This window comes from Patagioenas fasciata, chromosome 29 (genome assembly GCF_037038585.1).
Source record: "Patagioenas fasciata isolate bPatFas1 chromosome 29, bPatFas1.hap1, whole genome shotgun sequence".
Classification (NCBI taxonomy): domain Eukaryota; kingdom Metazoa; phylum Chordata; class Aves; order Columbiformes; family Columbidae; genus Patagioenas; species Patagioenas fasciata.
The window spans coordinates 5,405,146-5,428,196 of NC_092548.1; the positions used below are offsets into that span (position 1 = coordinate 5,405,146).

Below are 23,051 nucleotides of genomic sequence, written 5' to 3' on the forward strand. Positions count from 1 at the left end.
AGGTGGGGTCCCGGATGCCTCGGTCCCCTGGGGTCAAGGGTCAAGGGGGTCCCGAACACCTGGGTCCCCTGTGAGGTGTTAAGGAGGAAGTGAGGGGGTCCCGGACGCCTGGGTCCTTTCAGGGATGGGGTCTCCCTGATGCCTGGGTCCCCTGAGGTCAAGGGTCAGGGGTCTCCCGGATGCCTGGGTCCCTTTAGGGTGGATGCTCCCGGACGCCTGGGTCCCCTGTGGGAGGGTTAGGGAGAGTTGGGGGGTCCTGGATGCCTGGGTCCTTTTAGGGGTGGGATCTCCCGGACGCCTGGGTCCCCTGGGGTCAAGGGTCAGGGGTCTCCCGGACGCCTGGGTCCCTTTAGATGGGGGGGTCCTGAACACATGGGTCCCCTGGGGTCATGAATGGGGGTCTCCCGAACGCCTGGGTCCCCTTTGGGAGGTTCCCGGACGCCTGGGTCCCTTTGGGGGGTGTTTGTCCCAGACAGCTGGGGGTCTCCCGGATGCCTGGGTCCCTTGTAGGGGTGCTAAGGGGAGGCTGGGGGGTCCCGGACGCCTGGGTCCCTTTGTGGGGGAGGGGGGTTGTCCCGGACGCCTGGGTCCCCTGAGGTCAATGCGGGGGGTCCCGGATGCTTGGGTTCCTTGGCGTCAAGGGTCAGGGGTCTCCCGGACGCCTGGGTCCCTTTAGAGGGGGGGTTCCCAGATGCCTGGGTCCCCTGTTGAGGGTTAAAGGTAGAATGGAGGGTCCCGGATGCCTGGGTCCCTTTAGGGGTGGGGTCTCCCGGACGCCTGGGTCCCCTGGTGGGGGGCTTGTGCTCACCCGGATGCCTGGGTCCCTCCCCCCCTTCTTTGCTCCAAAGCCCCGTGGGATGGATAGGGGGGATGGGAGGGGTGGCATTTTCTCCCCCTTCCCAGAATCCTTTGCGGCCCCATTTTCATCCTCCAGGGGGCGCTCCTGTGTCCCTCCCATCCCCCCGCCCTCATCCTGGTGCATTATGGGATAGTGGGGGGCTGGGGGGGGGGGTGTCACTCGTGCGAAGCCGCTTAATTCACGAGAAGCCGCTTTGGCCGCTAATTATAGCGCTGGCCCTTTAAGAACCGTGACCTTGGGGTTAATCCCACACACCTTCCCCCCACCCTCCCCTAAAAGGACCCAGGCGTCCGGGAACCCCCCCCCTCAAAAGGACCCAGGCGTCCGGGACCCCTGATTCTCCCTTTAACCCCCCACAGGGGACCCAGGCATCCGGGAGACCCCTGACCCTTGATCCCGGGGGACCCAGGCGTCCAGGACCCCCCATCCCTAAAAGGGACCCAGGCGTCCGGGAACCCCCCCTAAAAGGGACCCAGGCATCCGGGAGACCCCCTCCACAAAGGGACCCAGGCATCCGGGACCACACACTCTCCCTTTAACCCCCCACAGGGCACCCAGGCGTTCGGGACCCCCCACCCCACAAAGGGACCCAGGCATCCGGGATCCCCCCCATCCCCAAACTCCTCACACCACCCCGTGGGTTACACGTGCGTCCTCCTATTGGGATCCCCCCATCCCCCTAGAAACCCCCCCCATGTGTTACACGAGGGTCCCCCCGCCCCATAGACCCCCATTAACCCCCTCGTGCGTCGCACAGGCACTCAACCCCCCCCATTTCCCCCATGTCCCCCCCCAGAATGGACATCGGCGGCCTGGAGACGGTGGTGGCCAACTCGGCCTACGTGTCGGCGCGGGGGGGCAGCGGCGGCGGCGGGGGCTCGAACCGCGACCGGCGGCAGCGCCTGCGCCTGCCCCACATCTCCCAGTGCCAGGCCCTGCGCGCCCGATTGGCCGGGGGGGCCCAAAATGGCGTCGGGGGTGCTCAAAATGGCGGCGTCGGGGGGCAAGATGGCGGCGGTGGTGGGGCCCAAAATGGCGTCGGGGGGGGCGGTTCCCAAGATGGCGGCGTGAGTGGGGGCGGCCATCTTGGGGAGGATACTTCCTTCCGGTGGCAGTGCGTGGAGCAGCCAATCGGGAAGCTGCTGTTTCGGCGGTTCCTGGAAGGAGAGCCGGGATTGGCTGCGGCCGGGGCGCTGTGGGCGGAGCTGGAGGAGCTGGAGCGCTGTGAGGAAGGAGAGCGGAGCGTCATGGCCGCCGCCATCCGCGGTCGCTTCTTCACGCCGGGAGGGGCCCAGCACTGCGGCTTCCTCAGCGCCGCCGCCACCACGCCCGCAGGTGAGCGACGCACCCATCATGGCGGCCATGATACCTCCAGGGCGGCCATGATACCTCCAGGGAGGATGTCAGAACAAAATGGCCGCCATGATACCTCCATGGTGGCCATGAGACCAAAATGGCAACCATGAGACCAAAATGGCTGCCACAGGGACCAAAATGGTGGCCATGAAACCCCAGTGGTGGCCATGATACCTCCAGGGAGGCCATGAGGCCAAAATGGCTGCCGTGAGGCCCAATGGCAGCCATGATACCTCCAGGGTGGCCATGACACACCAATCATGGCCATGATCCCTCCAGGGTGGCCATGATCCCTCCAGGGTGGCCATGATACCTCCAGGGCAGCCATGATACCTCCAGGGTGGCCATGACATCCCAATGGTGGCCGTGATACCTTCAGGGCGGCCATGATACCTCCACCATGGCCATGATACCTCCAGGGTGGCCATGATACCTCCAGGGAGGCCGTGAGGCCAAAATGGCAGCCATGATACCTCCAGGGCAGCTATGACACTCCAATGGTGGCCATGATACCTCCACCATGGCCATGATACCTCCACCATGGCCATGATACCTCCACCATGGCCATGACACGCCAATGGTGGCCATGATACCTCCAGGGTGGCCATGACACCCCAATGGTGACCATGACACCTCCAGGGCAGCCATGATACCTCCAGGTCGGCCATGATACCTCCACCATGGCCATGATACCTCCAGGGCAGCCATGAGGCCAAAATGTCTGCTGTGAGGCCCAATGGCGGCCATGATACCTCCAGGGCGGCCATGATACCTCCAGGTCGGCCATGATACCTCCACCATGGCCATGATACCTCCAGGGTGGCCATGAGGCCAAAATGGCTGCCGTGAGGCCCAATGGCAGCCATGATACCTCCAGGGCGGCCATGATACCTCCAGGTCGGCCATGATACCTCCACCATGGCCATGATACCTCCACGGCAACCATGAGGCCAAAATGTCTGCCGTGAGGCCCAATGGCGGCCATGATACCTCCAGGGTGGCCATGATACCTCCACCATGGCCATGATACCTCCAGGGCGGCCATGAGGCCAAAATGTCTGCCGTGAGGCCCAATGGCGGCCATAATACCTCCATGATACCTCTCACCGCCTCCCCCTTTCTGCCCCAACCCAGGCGACGCCACCTCCCCCCACGACTTCTCCCTGGCGCGCCGGGAGCTGCTGCAGCACCTGGAGTCGGCGGCGTGGGGCCCGTACCGCGCGTCCCCCGAATTCGGGCGCTTCGTGCAGTTCAAGTGGCTGGAGGAGCAACCGGTGGGCACCGAGGCCTTCGCCGAGTTCCGCGTGCTGGGCAAGGGCGGCTTCGGCGAAGTGTGCGCCTGCCAGCGCCGCGCCACCGGCAAGATGTACGCCAACAAGCGCCTCAACAAGAAGAGGCTCAAGAAGCGGCGCGGATACGAGGTGGGGACGCGGGGACACATTGGGGGGCGGAGGGGTGGGGAGGGGGGTGTCCATGGGGCACCAAATCTAGTCCTGTGTCCCCAAATCCATCCCTATGTCCCCAAATCTGGGCCCAAATCCAGCCCTGGGTCCACAAATCTGGCCCCTAATCCATCCCTGTGTCCCCGAATCTGGTCCCAAGTCCAGCCCTGTGTCTCCAAATCCGTCCCTGTGTCCCCAAATCTTGTCCCAAGTCCATCCCTATGTTTCCAAATCCGTCCCTGTGTCCCTGAATCTGGCCCCTAATCCATCCCTGTGTCCCCAAATCCAGCCCTATGTCCCCAAATCTGGTTCCAAATCCATCCCAATGTCCCCAAATCTGGTCCCAAATCCAGCCCTGTGTCCCCAAATCTGGTTCCAAATCCATCCCAATGTCCCCAAATCCACCCCTGTGTTCCCGAATCTGGTCCCAAGTTCATCCCTGTGTCCCCAAATCCATCCCTGTGTCCCCAAATCTGGTCCCAAATCCATCTGTGTATCTCCAAGTTTGGTCCCAAATCTATCCCTATGTCCCCAAATCCATCCCTGTGTCCCCAAATCGGGCCCCAAATCCATCCCTGTGTCGCCAGATCCATCCCTATGGATTCCATGTCACCATCACGTGCTCCATGTCCATCCCATGTCACCGTCATGCGGTCCGTGTCACCGTCACGTGCTCCATGTCCATCCCATGTCACCGTCACGCAGTCCGTGTCACTGTCACATGGTCCATGTCCATCCCATGTCACCATCACGCGGTCCGTGTCACCGTCACGTGCTCCATGTCCATCCCATGTCACCGTCACGTGGTCCGTGTCCATCCCATGTCACCGTCATGTGCTCCGTGTGGCTGTCACGTCCTCCATGTCCATCCCATGTCACTGTCACACGCTCCATCTCCATCCCATGTCACGTCACGTGCTCCGTGTCGCTGTCACATGGTCCGTGTCCATCCCATGTCTCTGTCACCTGCTCCATGTCACTGTCACATGCTCCATGTCCATCCCATGTCACCATCATGCAGTCCGTGTCCATCCCATGTCACCGTCACGTGCTCCATGTCCATCCCATGTCGCTGTCCCGTGTCCGTCCCATGTCTCTGTCCCGTGCTCCATGTCACCGTCACGTACTCCATGTCCATCCCATGTCACTGTCACGTGCTCCGTGTCACTGTCACATGGTCCATGTCCATCCCATGTCACTGTCACGCGCTCCGTGTCACTGTCACGTGCTCCATGTCCATCCCATGTCACTGTCACGCGCTCCGTGTCACTGTCACGTGCTCCATGTCCATCCCATGTCACCGTCACGCGGTCCGTGTCACTGTCACACGCTCCATGTCCATCCCATGTAACCATCACACGGTCCGTGTCCATCCCATGTCTCTGTCATGTGCTCCGTGTCACCATCACGTGCTCCATGTCCATCCCATGTCACTGTCATGTGCCCCGTGTCACTGTCACATGCTCCGTGTCACCGTCACGTGCTCCATGTCCATCCCATGTCACCGTCACGCGGTCCGTGTCCATCCCGTGTCTCTGTCACGTGCTCCATGTCACTGTCACGTGCTCCGTGTCACCGTCCCGCGTCCGTGTCCCGGCGCAGGCGGCGCTGGTGGAGAAGCGCATCCTGGCCCGCGTCCACAGCCGCTTCATCGTCTCGCTGGCCTGCGCCTTCCAGACCAAGAGCGACCTCTGCCTGGTCATGACGCTCATGAACGGCGGGGACCTCAGGTCCGTGCCACCGGCTGTCCCCGAGGGTCCCCAACTGTCCCCAAGGGTCCCCAGGGGTCCCCAACAGGTCCCCAATGTGGCCCCGCTATGGTCCCGATGTGTCTCTGAGGGTCCCCAAGTCACCCCAAGTGACCCCGATGTGTTACATGTGTGTCCCTGAGTGTCCCCAAGTGACCCCAATGTGTCACATGTGTGTCCCTGAGGGTCCCCAAGTGTCCCTGATGTGTCCCCAGGTGTCCTCAATGTACCCCCAAGGCTTCCCAGGGGTTCCCAATGTGTCACATGTGCATCCCCAATGTGTCCCTGATGGTCCCCAAGTGACCCCAATGTATCCACAAGGGTCCACGATGCGTCCCCGAGGGTCCCCAAGTGTCCCCAAGTATCCCTGTTGTGTCCCCGATTGTCCCCAAGGTTCCCCAACAGGTCCCCAATGTGGCCCCAGTATGGTCCCAATGTGTCTCTGAGGGTCCCCAAGTCACCCCAAGTGACCTCAATATGTCACATGTGTGTCCCTAAGTGTCCCCAAGTGACCCCAATGTGTCACATGTGTGTCCCTGAGGGTCCCCAAGTGTCCCTGATGTGTCCCCAGGTGTCCTCAATGTACCCCCAAGGCTTCCCAGGGGTTCCCAATGTGTCACATGTGCAGCCCCAATGTGTCCCTGATGGTCCCCAAGTGACCCCAATGTATCCACAAGGGTCCACGATGTGTCCCCGAGGGTCCCCAAGTGTCCCCAAGTATCCCTGTTGTGTCCCCGACTGTCCCCAAGGTTCCCCAACAGGTCCCCAATGTGGCCCTAATATGGTCCCAATGTGGCCCTGAGGGTCCCCAAGTCTCCCCAAGTGACCCGATGTGTCACATGTGTGTCCCTAAGTGTCCCCAAGTGACCCCGATGTGTCACATGTGTGTCCCTGATGTGTCCTTGAGGGTCCCCAGGTGTCCCTGATGTGTCCCCAATGTATGCCCAAGGCTTCCCAGGGGTTCCCAATGTGTCACATGTGCAGCCCCAATGTGTCCCTGATGGTCCCCAAGTGACCCCAATGTATCCACAAGGGTCCCCAATGTGTCCCCGAGGGTCCCCAATATGTCCCCAAGTGTCCCTGATGTGTTCCCAATGGTCCCCAGGGGTCCCCAACAGGTCCCCAACCTGGCCCCAATATGGTCCCCATGTGTCTCTGAGAGTCCCCAAGTGACCCTGATGTGTCCCCAAGTGACCCAAATGTGTCACATGTGTGTCCCCGATGTATCCTCAAGTGTCCCCAATGTGTCACATGTGTGTCCCCAATGTGTCCCCAAGGGTCCCCAGGTGTCCCTGACATGTCCCCAATGTGTCCCAAATGTGTCCCCAAGGGACCCCGATGTGTCTCGGATGGTCCCCAAGTGTCCCTTAGGGTCCCCAGGTGACCCCAATGTGTCCGCGAGTGTCCCCAAGTGTCCCTGATGTGTCCCTGAGTGTCCCCGACATGTCCCTAATGTGTCCCTGACATGTCTGCAATGTGTCCCCAAGTGTTCTCAACATGTCTCCAAGTGTCCCCAACCTGTCCCCAAGGGTCCTCAGTGTGTCCCCAAGGGTCCCCAGCTGTCCCCAAGTCCTTATCATGTCCTTAGTGTATCCAGATGCTACACTGAAGCCACTGAGGATGAAGCCACCCCTTGGGTCCCCCCCACGTCGTGGTGTCCCCAGGTGTCCCTAATGTGTCCCCAAGCGTCCCCATTGTGTCCCCAGGTGTCCCCAAGTCCTTATCATGTCCTTAGCATGTCCAGATGCCACATTGAAGCCATGAAGATGAGGCCACCCCTTGAGTTCCCCCCAAGTTGTGGTGTCCCCAAGCGTCCCCAATGTGTCCCCAAGGGTCCCCAACATGTCCCCAAGGGTCCCCAGGTGTCCCCAAGTCCTGGAGTGTCCTTAGTGTGTCCTTATCATGTCCTTATCATGTCCTTATCATGTCCTTAGCGTGTTCAGATGCCTCATTGAAGCCATGAAGATGAGGCCACCCCTTGAGTTCCCCCCAAGTTGTGGTGTCCCCAGGCATCCCCAACATGTCCCCAAGGGTCCCCAGTGTGTCCCCAAGTCCTGGCGTGTCCTTATCATGTCCTTAGCGTGTTCAGATGCCTCATTGAAGCCATGAAGACGAGGCCACCCCTTGAGTTCCCCCCAAGTTGTGGTGTCCCCAAGTATCCCCAACATGTCCCCAAGGGTCCCCAAGTGTCCCCAGGTCCTTAGCGTGTCCTTAGCGTGTTGCTGGCGTGTCAGGTACCACATCTACAACGTGGACGAGGAGAACCCTGGGTTCGCGGAGCCGCGCGCCGTGTTCTACACGGCACAAATCCTGCTGGGTTTGGAGCACCTGCACCAGCACCGGATCATCTACCGGGACCTGAAACCAGAGAACGTCCTGCTGGACGACGCCGGTGACGCTGGGGACATTGTGGGGACATCGTGGGGATGGGGGGATGTGGGGACATTGTGGGGACATTGTGCGGATGTGGGGATGTGGGGACAGGGGGATATGGGGACATGGGGACATGAGGACATGGGGATATGGAGATGGGGGATATGGGGACATTATGGGGCTATTGTGGGGATGTGGGGACATGAGGACAGGGGGACATGGGGACAGGGGGATATGGGGACAGGGGGATATGGGGACAGGGAGATATGGGGATGGGGGACGGGGGGACATGGGGACATGGGGACAGGGGGATATGGGGATAGGGAAATATGGGGATAGGGGGACAGGGGGACATGGGGACATGGGAACATTATGGGGACATTGTGGGGATGTGGGGATATGGGGGTATGGGGATATTAGGGGGACATTGTGGGGACATTGTGGGGATGTGGGGACATGGGGACAGGGGGATATGGGGACATGGGGACATGGTGATACGGGGACATGGGGACATTATGGGGACATTATGAGGATGTGAGGATGTGGGGATATGGGGACATTATGGGGACATTGTGGGGATGTGGGGACAGGGGGATATGGGGACAGTAGGGATAGGGGGATATGGGGACATGGGGACAGAGGGATATGGGGACAGGGGGATATGGGGACATGGGGATATGGGGATATGGGGACATCGGGACATTATGGGGACATTGTGGGGATGTGGGGACGTAGGGATATGAGGATATGGGGACATGGGGATATGGGGACAGGGGGATGTGGGGACAGGGGGACATGGGGACAGGGGGACAGAGAAAGCTATAGAGGGACATGGAGGTACACAGGAGTTACCGGTGGTTACTGGTGGTTACTGGTGGTTACTGGTGGATACCGGTGCCGCAGGCCACGTCCGTCTGTCTGACATGGGTTTGGCCGTGGAGCTCAAGGACGGACAGAACAAAACCCGCGGCTACGCTGGGACCCCGGGTAGGGGACATGGGGGACACCCTGGTCACCTGGGTCCCTCCCGAACTCCTGGGTCCCTCCCAGATGCCTGGGTCCCTCCCGAACTCCTGGGTTCCCCCCGAACTCCTGGGTCCCCCCAAACTCCTGGGTCCCTCCCGAACTCCTGGGTTCCCCCCGAACTCCTGGGTCCCCCCAAACTCCTGGGTCCCTCCCGAACTCCTGGGTCCCTCCCGGACGCCTGGGTCCCTCCCAGACACCTGGGTCCCTCCCAGAACTCCTGGGTCCCCCCCCGAACTCCTGGGTCCCTCCCGAACTCTTGGGTCCCTCCCGGACGCCTGGGTCCCTCCCGGACGCCTGGGTCCCTCCTGAACTCTTGGGTCCCTCCCGAACTCCTGGGTCCCTCCCATACACCTGGGTCCCCCTGAACTCCTGGGTCCCTCCCGAACTCCTGGGTCCTTCCTATACACCTGGGTCCCCCTGAACTCCTGGGTCCCTCCCGAACTCCTGGGTCCCTCCCGGACGCCTGGGTCCCCGCAGGGTTCATGGCGCCCGAGGTGCTGAAGGACGAGGAATACGATTGGGCCGTCGATTACTTCACACTGGGGGTGACGCTCTACGAGATGCTGGAGGCCAAGGGCCCCTTCCGGAGGCGGGGGGAGAAGGTCCCAGTAACCCCAGTAACCCCCAGTAACCACCAGGGACTCCCCAAGTATCATCCCAGTAACTCCCAGTAACTCCCAGTAACCCCCAGGGACTCCCCGAGTATCACCCCAGTAACCCCCAGGGACTCCCAGTAACCCCCAGTAAGCCCCAGGGACTCCCCACATATCATCCCAGTAACTCCAAGTAAGCTCCAAGAACCCCTAAAAGCCCCCAAGAACCCCCTCAAGATCCTTCTAGAACCCCCAAGAATCCCAAGGAGACCCATAGAATCTTCTAGAACCCCCAAGAACCTCCTCAAACCGCCCCAAGAACCCCCTCAATACCCTTCTAGAACCCCCAAGAACCCCAAGGAGACCCAAAGAACCTTCTAGAACCCCCAAAAACCTCCTCAAACTCCCCCAAGAACCCCCTCAAGACCTTTTAGAATCCCCAAGAACCCCGAGGAGACCCCAAGAACCCCATCAAGATCCTTCTAAAACCCCCGAGAACCCCAAGGAGACCCCCAAGAACCTTCTAGAACCCCCAAGAACCCCCCAAAGAGCCTTCTAGGACTCCCAAGAACCATCTCACAACCCCCCAAGAACCCCCTCAAGACCCTTCTTGGACCCCCAAGAACCCCAAGGAGACCCAAAGAACCTTCTAGAACCCCAAAGAACCTCCTCAAACCCCCCCAATAGGCCCCTCAAGACCCTTCTAGAACCCCAAGAACCCCGAGGAGACCCCTAGGAGACCCCATCAAGATCCTTCTAAAACCCCCAAGAACCCCAAGGAGACCCCCAAGAACTTTCTAGAACCCCCAACAACCCCCCAAAGAGCCTTCTAGAACCCCCAAGAACCATCTCAACCCCCTCAAGAACCCCCTCAAGACCCTTCTAGAAACCGCAAGAACCCCAAGGAGACCCCAAGAACCCCATCAAGATCCTTCTAAAACCCCCAAGACTTTCTAGAACTGCAAAGAACTACCTCAAAGCCCCCCAAGAACCCACAAGAACCTTCTAGAACCCCCAAGAACCCCTCAAAGAGCCTTCTAGAACCCCCAAGAACCACCTCAACCCCCCAAGAACCCCCTCAAGACCCTTCTAGAAACCCCAAGAACCCCAAGGAGACCCACAGAACCTTCTAGAACCCCCAAGAACCCCCTCAAGACCCTTCTAGAACCCCCAAGAACCCCGAGGAGACCCAAAGAACCCCCTCAAGATCCTTCTAAAACCCCCAAGAACCCCAAGGAGACCCCCAAGAACCTTCTAGAACCGCCAAGAACTACCTCAAAGCCCCCCAAGAACCCACAAGAACCTTCTAGAACCCCCAAGAACCCCCCAAAGAGCCTTCTAGAACCCCCAAGAACCACCTCAACCCCCCAAGAACCCCCTCAAGACCCTTCTAGAACCCCCAAGAACCCCAAGGAGACCCACAGAACCTTCTAGAACCCCCAAGAACCCCCTCAAGACCCTTCTAGAACCCCCAAGAACCCCGAGGAGACCCAAAGAACCCCATCAAGATCCTTCTAAAACCCCCAAGAACCCCAAGGAGACCCCCAAGAACCTTCTAGAACCGCCAAGAACCACCTCAAAGCCCCCCCAAGCACCCCTCAAAGAGCCTTCTAGAACCCCCAAGAACCCCCTCAAAACCCCCCAAGAACCCCCTCAAGACCCTTCTTGAACCCCCAAGAACCCCAAGGAGACCCCAAGAACCCCCTCAAAAACCCCCCAAGACCCACCAGGAACCCCCCGAACCGCAGGTGGAGAACAAGGAGGTGACGCGGCGCATCCTCCACGATGCCGTCGCCTACTCGGAACGGGTGAGCCCAGCAGCGCGGGCGGCGTGCGAGGGGCTCCTGGCCAAGGACCCCGGCGACCGACTCGGCTTCCGCGGCCACGACTGCGCCCAGCTCAAGGCCCACCCCGTGTTCGGGGCCGTCAACTGGGGGAGACTGGAGGCCGGTAACGCCACCCTGGGGACCAATGGAGGGGGACGGGGGTGGGGGAGAGGGGGGTCCAATGGGTGGTGGGTGCTCAAGAGTTGGGGTCTCCAATGGGTGGTGGGTGCTCAAGAGTTGGGTCTTCATTGACCATTGGGTGGTCAAGAGTTGGGTCCCAATGAGCGTTGGGTGCTCAAGAGTTGGGTCCCAATGAGCGTTGGGTGGTCAAGAGTTGGGTCCCAATGAGCACTGGGTGCTCAACAATGGGGTCTACGATGACCTTTGGGTGCTCAAGAGTTGGGTCCCAATGGGTGTTGGGTGCTCAAGAGTTGGGTCTTTATTGACCATTGGGTGCTCAAGAGTTGGGTCCCAACGAGCATTGGGTGGTCAAGAGTTGGGTCTCAATGACCTTTGGGTGCTCAACAATAGGGTCTATGATGACCTTTGGGTGCTCAAGAGTTGGGTCCCAATGGGTGTTGGGTGCTCAAGAGTTGGGTCTTCATTGACCATTGGGTGGTCAAGAGCTGGGTCCCAACGAGCGTTGGGTGGTCAAGAGTTGGGTCCCAATGACCTTTGGGTGCTCAATAATAGGGTCTATGATGACCTTCGGGTGCTCAAGAGTTGGGTCCCAATGGGTGTTGGGTGCTCAAGAGTTGGGGTCTTCATGGACCATTGGGTGCTCAAGAGTTGGGTCCCAATGGGTGTTGGGTGCTCAACAGTTGGGGTCTTCATTGACCATCGGGTGCTCAAGAGTTGGGTTTCCAATGGGAGTTGGGTGCTCAACAGTTGGGGTCCCAATGGGTGTTGGGTGCTCAGGAGTTGGGGTCTTCATTGACCATTGGGTGCTCAAGAGTTGGGGTCTTCATTGACCATTGGGTGCTCAAGAGTTGGGGTCTTCATTGACCATTGGGTGCTCAAGAGTTGGGTCTCCAATGGGTGTTGGGTGCTCAAGAGTTGGGTCCCAATGGGCATTGGGTGCTCAAGAGTTGGGGTCCCAATGGGCATTGGGTGCTCAAGAGTTGGGGTCTTCATTGACCATTGGGTGCTCAAGAGATGGGTCCCAATGAGCATTGGGTGCTGAAGAGTTGGGTCCCAATGGGCATTGGGTGCTCAAGAGTTGGGTCTTCATTGACCATTGGGTGCTCAAGAGATGGGTCCCAATGAGCATTGGGTGCTGAAGAGTTGGGTCCCAATGGGCATTGGGTGCTCAAGAGTTGGGTCCCAATGGGCATTGGGTGCTCAAGAGTTGGGGTCCCAATGGGCATTGGGTGCTCAAGAGTTGGGGTCCCAATGAGCATTGGGTGCTCAAGAGTTGGGTCCCAATGAGCATTGGGTGCTCAAGAGATGGGTCCCAATGAGCATTGGGTGCTGAAGAGTTGGGTCCCAATGGGCATTGGGTGCTCAAGAGTTGGGGTCCCAATGGGCATTGGGTGCTCAAGAGTTGGGTCCCAATGAGCATTGGGTGCTCAAGAGTTGGGGTCTCCAATGGGTGTTGGGTGCTCAAGAGTTGGGTCCCAATGGGCATTGGGTGCTCAAGAGTTGGGGTCCCAATGGGCATTGGGTGCTCAAGAGTTGGGGTCCCAATGGGCATTGGGTGCTCAAGAGTTGGGGTCTTCAATGGCCATTGGGTGCTCAAGAGATGAATTGGGGCCCTCAACCGATGACTTAGGGGACCCCCCCTTTTTCCATGTCCCCCCAGGTTTGGTGCCCCCCCCTTTTGTCCCGGACCCCCGCCGGGTTTACGCCAAGGACCTGGGGGACGTGGGGGCGTTCTCGACGGTGCGGGGGGTGGAACTGGACGGGGGGGACGCGGATTTTGGGGCGACCTTCGCCACCGGGACCGTCCCCATCCCCTGGCAGGAGGAGCTGATTGAAACCGGGGTGTTCGGGGAGCTCAACATTTGGGGACCCCCCGGGAGCCTCCCCCCGGATCTGGACCCCAATAGTGCCCCCGGGGGGGGGGTGAAGTCGGGGACGTGTGTTGTGCTCTAAGGGGGGGACCCCGAAGCTGGAGGGGGGGTGGAGCTCAAGTCTGGGGGACCCCCAATATTATATGGAATGGGGGGGATTGAAAGTGGGGGATCCCCAAATTGGGGTATAGGGGCTGGGAAGTGTGGGGGGGTCCCCATTGAATGTATGGAATGGGGGGGGTAAAATTGGGGCGCCCTAAATTGGGGTATTGGGGGGGCTTAAAATTGGGGGTCCCCATTGAATGTATGGAATGGGGGGGGCTTAAAATTGGGGGTTCCCATTGAATAGATGGAATAGGGGGGGTAAAATTGGGGTGCCCTAAATTGGGGTATGGGGGGGAGTTCTCACAATTGGGGGTCCCCATTGAATATATGGAATGGGGGGAGTAAAATTGGGGTGCCCTAAATTGGGGTATGGGGGGGCTTAAAATTGGGGGTCCCTATAGAATATATGGGGGGGGCAAAAAATGGGGTGCCCCTAAATTGGGGTATGGGGGGGAGTTCTCACAATTGGGGGTCCCCATAGAATATATGGAAGGGGGGTGGGGTAAAATGTGGGGGTCCCCATTGAATGTATGGAAGGGGGGGCTCAAAATTGGGGCGTGGGGGGGGTGGAAAGTGGGGGGACCCCAACATGAGATGCAATGGGGGCTTTAAACTGGGGGACACCCCCCCCAAAACCCAACACACTCCCCCCCGACCAGGGAAAGGGTCCCCAAAACATGAGCCCCCCCCCCCATAATTTAACCCCCTCCACTTGTTATCACTTGGGGGGGTCCCCAAAAAAAGGGGGGACCCCCCTTTGTATAAATAAATCGTGGTTGTTGTGGCTCTGTGTTGATTTTGGGGACCCCCCCCCATCCCCCAATATCCCCAGACACCCCAAAACCATCAAAACCCTTTTATTCCATTTTGGGGGAGAGGGGGTGGGATCCCCTGACAAGGTTTGGGGGTCCCAGGGGGTTTTGGGGGACCCCCCCTCCCCAAGTATTGGGGTTCGGGGAGGTTGAAATAGGGGAGCCCCCAAATGAAGGCTCATGGGGATTTGGGGTTAATGGAGGGGGCAGCACATTTTGGGGGGGTCCCATGGAAATTTGGGGGGGTGTAGAGATTTGGGGCTCCCAGGGGGGGTTCGGGGGTGTCTGGGGGGTTCAGGGGTGTATTGGGACCCTCCCAAGTTTTGGGGTTCAGTTTGGGGGGGCATTAAATTAGGGGAGGCCCCACATGAAGATGTTGAGGTGAGAGCAGAACAAGGGGGGGGGGGCAGCGCATTTTGGGGGGTCCCATGGAAATTTGGGGGGGTGCAGAGATTTGACGCTCTCAGGGGGGGCTCGGGGGTGTCGGGGGGACACGATGGGGGGGTTTTGGGGTTCATGTGGGGCGGGGGTTGAAATAGGGGAGCCCCCGAATGAAGGCGTCGAGGCGGGAGCGGAAGAGGTCGCTCTGCACCGGCTGCCGGGGGGGGCACAGGGGGTTCTTCACCACCAGCTCCACAAACAGCTGTTGGGGGGGGGGGGGACACCCCAAAAATGTCACTTGGGGGGGTCCCCAAAGTGACACAGGGGAGTGGGGATCACCCAGAACCCAGAGACCCCCTAAAATGTCACCTCAATGGACCCTGATATTGGGGACCCCCCCAGAACCCAGAGATCCCTCAAAATGCCACCCAAGGGGACCCTGATATTGGGGACCCCCCCAGAACTCAAGGACCCCCCCAGAATCCAAGAACCCCCCCAAAATGCCACCCAAGGGGACCCTGATATTGGGGACCCCCCCAGAACCCAGAGACCCCCCCAAAATGCCACCCAAGGGGACCCTGATATTGGGGACCCCCCCAGAACTCAAGGACCCCCCCAGAATCCAAGAACCCCCCCAAAATGCCACCCAAGGGGACCCTGATATTGGGGACCCCCCCAGAACCCAGAGACCCCCCCAAAATGCCACCCAAGGGGACCCCGGCATCCAGGCCCAATTTTAGGCCTCAGGGGCAGATTTGGGGGCCCAGGGGCTGATTTTGGGGGCGATTTTGAGGGGGTTTGGGGTCAGAGGATTTGGGAGTGAAATCAGGGGGGTTCAGGGCACTTCAGGGCGCAGATTTTGGGGTTCGGGTGGTTTTGGGGTCCCCTCATAGGGCTGGAGATGTGGGGCAGCTTTGGGGCCTAAGGCCTGAAATTTTAGGCCTCAGGGGCTGGTTTTGGGGGTTCAGGGGCATTTTTGGGTGCAGATTTTTGGGGTTCAGGGCAATTTTGGGGTGCAGATCTTTGGGGTTCAGGGTTTTTAGGGTCCCCTCACATGGCTGTAGATGTGGGGCCGGTTTAGGGGTTGATTTTTGGGTCCACACGCTGATTTTTGGGCTGTTTTTGGTGCCCAAGGGCCGGGTTGAGGGCAGATTCTGGGCCTATTTTGGGCCTGGTTTTGGGGTTCAGGGCAATTTTGGGGTGCACTCTTTTGGGGTTCAGGGTTTTTAGGGTCCCCTCACATGACTGTAGATGTGGGGCCGGTTTAGGGGCTGATTTTTGGGTCCACACGCTGATTTTTGGGCTGTTTTTGGTGCCCAAGGGCCGGGTTGAGGGCAGATTCTGGGCCTATTTTGGGCCTGGTTTTGGGGTTCAGGGCAATTTTGGGGTGCACTCTTTTGGGGTTCATGGTTTTTAGGGTCTCCTCACATGACTGTAGATGTGGGGCCGGTTTAGGGGTTGATTTTTGGGTCCAAACGCTGATTTTTGGGCTGTTTTTGGTGCCCAAGGGCCGGGTTGAGGGCAGATTCTGGGCCTATTTTGGGCCTGGTCTTGGGGTTCAGGGCAATTTTGGGGTGCACTCTTTTGGGGTGCAGGGGTTTCGGGGGTGCCCTCACATAATTGTAGATGTGGGGTTGATTTGGGGGTTGATTTTGGGGTCCAAACGCTGATTTTTGGGCTGTTTTTGGTGCCCAAGGGCCGCTTTGAGGGCAGATTCTGGGCCTATTTTGGGCCTGGTTTTGGGGTTCAGGGCAATTTTGGGGTGCACTCTTTTGGGGTTCAGGGTTTTTAGGGTCCCCTCACATGACTGTAGACGTGGGGTTGATTTTTGGGTCCAAATGTTGATTTTTGGGCTGTTTTTGGTGCCCAAGGGCCGGTTTGAGGGCAGATTCTAGGCCTAGTTTGGGCCTGGTTTTGGGGTTCAGGGCAATTTTGGGGTGCACTCTTTTGGGGTTCAGGGTTTTTAGGGTCCCCTCACATGACTGTAGACGTGGGGTTGATTTTTGGGTCCAAATGTTGATTTTTGGGCTGTTTTTGGTGCCCAAGGGCCGCTTTGAGGGCAGATTCTGGGCCTATTTTGGGCCTGGTTTTGGGGTTCAGGGCAATTTTGGGGTGCACTCTTTTGGGGTTCAGGGTTTTTAGGGTCCCCTCACATGGCTGTAGATGTGGGGCCGGTTTAGGGGTTGATTTTTGGGTCCAAATGCTGATTTTTGGGCTGTTTTTGGTGCCCAAGGGCCGGTTTGAGGGCAGATTCTGGGCCTAGTTTGGGCCTGGTTTTGGGGTTCAGGGCAATTTTGGGGTGCACTCTTTTGGGGTTCAGGGCTTTTGGGGGTCCCCTCACATGACTGTAGATGTGGGGCAGGTTTAGGGGTTGATTTTGGGGTCCAAACGCTGATTTTTGGGCTGTTTTTAGTGCCCAAGGGCCGCTTTGAGGGCAGATTCTGGGCCTACTTTGGGCCTGGTTTTGGGGTTCAGGGCAATTTTGGGGCGCACTCTTTTGGGGTGCAGGGGTTTTGGGGGTCCCCTCACATGGCTGTAGATGTGCTGTAACGCCTCCCGGGCCGACGTGACCCCCGGGTCCGTATTGAGGACCAAGCGCAGCCCCGTGGGCGTCTCGTAGTAATGGAGCCGGTACTTGCTGGTGAGGAAGGACACGAAGCCATCGCGCCTGGGTGATAAGGACCCCAACAACAAACAGGGCCCCCCCAAACCCTCAGGGGGTCCCCCAAATCCATGGGGTCACCCCAAGACCCACAGGGTCACCCCAAAGCTCTGGGGTCCCCCCCAAGCCCCCCAGAGCCACCCAAATGGCTCAGGGAACTCCCAAAGCCCTGGGGTCCCTCCCAAACTCCCCAGGGACCCCTAAACCCTGGGGGTCACCCCAAAACCTACAGGGGGTCCCCCAAATCCATGGGGTCACCCCAAGACCCACAGGGTCACCCCAAAGCTCTGGGGTCGCCCCCAAGCCCCCCAGAGCCACCCAAATGGCTCAGGGAACTCCCAAAGCCCTGGGGTCCCCCCCCAAATACCCCAGGAACCCCAACAACAAATTGGGGTCCTCCAAACCTACAGGGGGTCCCCCAAATCCATGGGGTCACCCCAAAGCCCACAGGGTCAACCCAAAGCTCTGGGGTCCCTCCCAAACCCCCCAAATGTCTGAGGAAACTCCCAAATCCTTGGGGTCCCCCCCAAATTCCCCAGGGATCCCTAAGCCCTGGGGGTCACCCCAAAGCCTACAGAGGGTCCCCCAAATCCATGGGGTCACCCCAAGACCCACAGGGTCAACCCAAAGCTCTGGGGTCCCCCCCAAGCCCCCCAGAGCCACCCAAATGGCTCAGGGAACTCCCAAAGCCCTGGGGTCCCCCCCAAATACACCAGGATACCCAATGACAAAAAGGGCCCCCCCAAAACTACAGGGGGTCCCCCAAATCCATGGGGTCACCCCAAAGCCCACAGGGTCACCCCAAAGCTCTGGGGTCCCCCCCAAACCCCCCAGAGCCACCCAAATGGCTCAGGGAACTCCCAAAGCCCTGGGGTCCCCCCCAAATACACCAGGATACCCAATGACAAAAAGGGCCCCCCCAAAACTACAGGGGGTCCCCCAAATCCATGGGGTCACCCCAAGACCCACAGGGTCAACCCAAAGCTCTGGGGTCCCCCCTAAAACCCCCAGAGCCACCCAAATGGCTCAGGGAACTCCCAAATCCTTGGGGTCTCCCCCAAATTCCCCAGGGATCCCTAAGCCCTGGGGGTCACCCCAAAACCTACAGGGGGTCCCCCAAACCCATGGGGTCACCCCAAGACCCACAGGGTCACCCCAAAGCTCTGGGGTCCCCCCAAATCCCCCTCTGGAGACCCAATTCCTTGATGTCCCCTCTGTGTCCCCAACACCCCTGGGGTCCCCCAAGTCCCTGGTGTCCCCCAATTGGAAGGACACCCCCAAATTCAAAGGGGGAGGGGGGTCCCCAAAAAGTGGATACATGTCGGTCGGGCTCATCTTGGCCACGAAGGAGCGGAGGGAGAAAAGCATCCCGAACATGAGCTTGAACTCCTAGGGACATCGGGGACATTGGGGACATTGGGGGGACAGAGGGACATTGGGGATATGGGGGGACAGGGGGATATGGGGGGACAGGGGGATATGGGGGGACAGGGGGGCTCTAGGACCATGTGGGTCACTCGGGGTCACTGGCGGGGGTTTTAGGACCCTGGGGATCACTCAGGGTCACTGGGGGGGGGAGTTTAGGACCCTGGGGGTCACTGGGGGGGTTTTAGGACCCTGGGGGTCACTGGGAGAGGTTTAGGACCCTGGGGATCACTCGGGGTCACTGGCGGGGGGTTTAGGACCCTGGGGGTCACTCAGGGGGGTTTTAGGACCCTGGGGGTTACTCGGGGTCACTGGGGGGGGTTTAGGACCCTGAGGGTCACTGGGGACAATGGGCAATGTCCCATTGCTCCCATTATCCCCTAGTGCACCCCAGTATCTCCCAGTGCCCCCCAGTCCCATTGCTCCCAGTACTCCCCATTAGCCCCAGTGCCCCCCAGTATCTCCCAGTTCTACTGTTCCCAGTATCCTCCACTGCCCCCCAGTACCGCCAGTGCCCCCCAGTATCTCCCAGTGCCCTCCATCCCATTGCTCCCAGTATCCTCCAGTGGCCCCCAGTATCTCCCAATCCCATTGCTCCCAGTATCCCCCAGTGCTCCCCATTGGGATGTGGGGATATGGGACTGGAGGGCACTGGGGGATACTGGGGGACCCTGCGACTAGGGGACAGTGGGGGGCAATGTGACTGGGTATACTGGGAGCAATGGGACTGGGGAATACTGGGGGGCACTGGGACCAATGGGGGCAACTGGGGGATACTGGGGTGCACTGGGAGATATTGGGGGCACTGGGAGATACTGGGAGCAATGGGACATTGCCCGTTGTCCCCATGTCCCCCTGTCCCTGAGTGACCCCCAGGTGCCCCCAGGGTCCTAGAGCCCCCCCCAGTGCCCCCAGTATCTCCCAGTGACCCCCAGTATCTCCCAGTGACCCCCAGGGTCCTAGAGCCCCCCCAGCGACCCCCAGGGTCCTAGAGCTCCCCCAGTGCCCCCAGTATCTCCCAGTGACCCCCAGTATCCTCCAGAGCCCCCCAGTATCTCCCAGTGACCCTCAGGGTCCTAGAGCCCCCCCAGTGCCCCCAGTATCTCCCAGTGACCCCCAGTATCCTCCAGAGCCCCCCAGTATCTCCCAGTGACCCCCAGGGTCCTAGAGCCCCCCCAGTGCCCCCAGTATCTCCCAGTGACCCCCAGGGTCCTAGAGCCCCCCAGTATCTCCCAGTGACCCCCAGTATCCTCCAGAGCCCCCCAGTATCTCCCAGTGACCCCCAGGGTCCTAGAGCCCCCCCAGCGACCCCCAGGGTCCTAGAGCTCCCCCAGTGCCCCCAGTATCTCCCAGTGACTCCCAGTATCCTCCAGAGCCCCCCAGTATCTCCCAGTGACCCTCAGGGTCCTAGAGCCCCCCCAGTGACCCCCAGGGTCCTAGAGCTCCCCCAGTGCCCCCACTATCTCCCAGTGACCCCCAGGGTCCTAGAGCCCCCCCAGCGACCCCCAGGGTCCTAAAGCCCACCCAGTGACCCAAGTCATGTCACCATGTCCCATATCCCCATGTCCCCATATCCCCCCATGCCCCTTCGTCCCCAATGTCCCCGTGTCCCCCTCAATGTCCCCATGTCCCCCCCACCCCCCCAGTGTCCCCATGTCCCCCCGTCACCTCCTCCCGGGGGATCCCCGTCCCCCTCCTCCGGTGCCACTCGCTGTAGTGCAGACACGTCCCCCCCCGGTCAAAGATGTACAGGTTGTGGATCGTCATCTGCGGGACACCAGTACGGACCAGTATGGACCAGTCCCAGCACCCCCAGTCCACCCCAGTACCTCCCAGTATCCCCAGTCCCATTGCTCCCAGTATACCCATTCACATTACCCCCCCGTGCCCCCAGTCCCAGTGCTCCCAGTATCCCCCAGTGCTCCCAGTAACCTCAGTCCCAGTGCCCCCCAGTATCCCCCAGTCCCAGTGCTCCCAGTATCCCCCAGGAACCCCAGTCCCAGTGCCCCCCAGTATCCCCAGTCCCAGTGCTCCCAGTATCCCTCAGTGCCCCCCAGTATTCTCCAGTGCTCCCAGTACCATTGCTCCCAGTATCCCCCAGTGCTCCCAGTAGCCTCAGTCCCAGTGCCCCCCAGAATCCCCCAGTGCTCCCAGTACCATTACCCCCAATACCTCCCAGTGCCTCCCAGTACCTCCCAGTACCTTCCAGTACCTCCCAGTATATCCCAGTGCCCCCCAGTATCCTCCAGAGTCCCCCAATATCTCCCAGGGCCATCCAGTATCCCCCAGTGCTCCCAGTAACCTCAGTCCCAGTGCCCCCCAGTATCCCCCAGTGCCCCCAGTCCCAGTGCTCCCAGTATCCCCCAGTGCTCCCAGTAGCCTCAGTCCCATTGCCACCCAGTACCTCCCAGTACCTCCCAGTATATCCCAGTGCCCCCCAGTATCCTCCAGAGTCCCCCAATATCTCCCAGTGCCGTCCAGTATCTCCCAGTATCCCCCAGTCCCATTGTCCCCAGCACCTCCCAGCGCTCCCAGTATCCCCCAGCCCCTCCCAGTCCCCTCAGTATCCCCCCAGTATCCCCCCAGTCACCCCCAGCCCCTCCCAGTCCCCCCAGTATCCCCCAATATTCCCCCAGTACCCCCTCAGTTCCCGCACCGCCTCACCTCCACCCTCACTTCCGCCCGGCCCCGTCGCCACCGCCGCTTCCGTTTCCGCCCTCACCCAACATGGCGCCCGCGGCCGCGCCGGGCTGGAAGGGGCGTGGTCACAATGAGGGGGCGTGGCCGTGGCCCGAGGGGGCGGGGTGGAGCGGAGGGGGGCGTGTTGGTCGCAGGGAGGGGGGCGTGGTCAGGGCAGTGATTGGCGCTCTTTCTGCGGGGAGGCGTGGTCTTGCAGCGAGGGGGCGTGGCCTGGCCTTGAGTGGCAGGCGGGGGCGTTTGGGGGCTGGAATCGGCGATTTTAGGGTTGAAAACGGCGATTTTGGGGCTTCTGCTGGGAACTGGGGGGGCGGGATCACACGGGAGGGGGGGCGAGGTCCCCGTGTCCCCCCCATTGTCCCCATGTCCCCCCCATTGTCCCCATGTCCCCTCGACAGGTGCCACCGTCTGTCCCCCCCCAGCCAATCCCTGTCTCATTAAGCTGATTAACACCCACATGGGGGGGGTTGGTTGGCTGGTTGGGGGGGGGGGGGGATTAGGGGCCCCCCCCTCTCAGGCCGCACACGGAGCTGGTGGCCGTGGGGGCACCCTGGGGACCCAGGCGTCCGGGGGGGACCCAGGCGTCCGGGGGGGGGCAACGGATCCTCTCCCCCCCCCCAACCCTTTCCCCCCCCCAGGACCCACCCAGCGGGGCCTGGGGACAGGTAAGGGACCCCCCCCAACCCCCACCCCACCTCTGGGCCCCCACCCGGATGCCTGGGTCCCCACCCGGACGCCTGGGTCCCTTCCTGGGGTATTAGGGTCACATATTGGGGTCCCCACCTGGACACCTGGGTCCCTCCCCGGATGCCTGGGTCCCCTATTGGGTTATTGGGGAGTCCCCTCCCGGATGCCTGGGTCCCTTCCTGGGGTATTAGGATCGCATATTAGGGTCCCCACCCGGACGCCTGGGTCCTCTATTGGGTATTGGGGTCCCTTCCCGGATGCCTGGGTCCCCTATTGGGTTATTGGGGGCTCCCTCCCGGATGCCTGGGTCCTTTTTCGGGGTCCCCACCCGGATGCCTGGGTCCCTTCTTGGGGTATTAGGATCGCATATTAGGGTCCCCACCCGGATGCCTGGGTCCTCTATTGGGTATTGGGGTCCCCCCCCGGACACCTGGGTCCCTCCCCAGATGCCTGGGTCCCCTATTGGGTTATTGGGGGGTCCCTCCCGGATGCCTGGGTCCTTTTTCGGGGTCCCCACCCGGATGCCTGGGTCCTTTCTTGGGGTATTAGGATCGCATATTAGGGTCCCCACCCGGATGCCTGGGTCCTCTATTGGGTATTGGGGTCCCCCCCCGGACACCTGGGTCCCTCCCCAGATGCCTGGGTCCCGTATTGGGTTATTGGGGGGTCCCTCCCGGATGCCTGGGTCCTTTTTCGGGGTCCCCACCCGGATGCCTGGGTCCCTTCTTGGGGTATTAGGATCGCATATTAGGGTCCCCACCTGGACGCCTGGGTCCTCTATTGGGTATTGGGGTCCCCCCCCGGACACCTGGGTCCCTCCCCAGATGCCTGGGTCCCCTGTTGGGTTATTAGGGGGTCCCCTCCCGGATGCCTGGGTCCTCTATTGGGTATTGGGGTCCCCCACCGGACACCTGGGTCCCTCCCCGGATGCCTGAGTCCCCTATTAGGGTTCCCTCCCAAACACCTGGGTCCCTTATTGAGGTCCCCACCCGGACACCTGGGTCCCTTCCTGGGGTATTAGGGTCCCCACCCGGATGCCTGGGTCCC

General features: G+C 60.5%; 2 protein-coding genes across 2 annotated transcripts; one reads left to right on the forward strand and one right to left on the reverse strand.

Annotated features, from left to right (window-relative positions):
- The first annotated feature begins 1,656 nt into the window (after positions 1-1,656).
- On the forward strand, positions 1,657-13,333 carry GRK1 (G protein-coupled receptor kinase 1). Its single transcript, XM_065859133.2, has 8 exons — positions 1,657-2,194; positions 3,350-3,636; positions 5,260-5,387; positions 7,640-7,797; positions 8,682-8,765; positions 9,282-9,406; positions 11,146-11,347; positions 13,025-13,333. Exons 1-8 carry the CDS (start codon positions 1,657-1,659, stop codon positions 13,315-13,317), a joined length of 1,815 nt encoding a protein of 604 aa, XP_065715205.1. The 3' UTR covers positions 13,318-13,333.
- Positions 13,334-14,181: 848 nt separating this feature from the next.
- On the reverse strand, positions 14,182-21,378 carry TRAPPC1 (trafficking protein particle complex subunit 1). Its single transcript, XM_065859137.2, has 5 exons — positions 21,285-21,378; positions 20,289-20,387; positions 18,514-18,584; positions 17,063-17,201; positions 14,182-14,795 (listed from the first exon to the last, which is right to left on the reverse strand). Exons 2-5 carry the CDS (start codon positions 20,385-20,387, stop codon positions 14,667-14,669), a joined length of 438 nt encoding a protein of 145 aa, XP_065715209.1. The 5' UTR covers positions 21,285-21,378; the 3' UTR covers positions 14,182-14,666.
- Between the last annotated feature and the right edge of the window lie 1,673 nt (positions 21,379-23,051).

What these genes read in the sequence shown, in the direction of transcription:
- TRAPPC1 (XM_065859137.2), bottom strand. Translation starts at nt 20,387, where the DNA reads ATGACGATCCACAACCTGTACATCTTTGACCGGGGGGGGACGTGTCTG. An exon ending in CGGGGATCCCCCGGGAGGAG is followed by an intron (nt 18,585 to 20,288) that starts GTGACGGGGGGA and finishes CGATGTCCCTAG; the next exon opens with GAGTTCAAGCTCATGTTCGG. An exon ending in TACAGCACATCTACAGCCAT is followed by an intron (nt 14,796 to 17,062) that starts GTGAGGGGACCC and finishes CCCCCCCAACAG; the next exon opens with CTGTTTGTGGAGCTGGTGGT.
- GRK1 (XM_065859133.2), top strand. Translation starts at nt 1,657, where the DNA reads ATGGACATCGGCGGCCTGGAGACGGTGGTGGCCAACTCGGCCTACGTG. An exon ending in CGCCGCCACCACGCCCGCAG is followed by an intron (nt 2,195 to 3,349) that starts GTGAGCGACGCA and finishes GCCCCAACCCAG; the next exon opens with GCGACGCCACCTCCCCCCAC. An exon ending in AGAAGCGGCGCGGATACGAG is followed by an intron (nt 3,637 to 5,259) that starts GTGGGGACGCGG and finishes GTCCCGGCGCAG; the next exon opens with GCGGCGCTGGTGGAGAAGCG.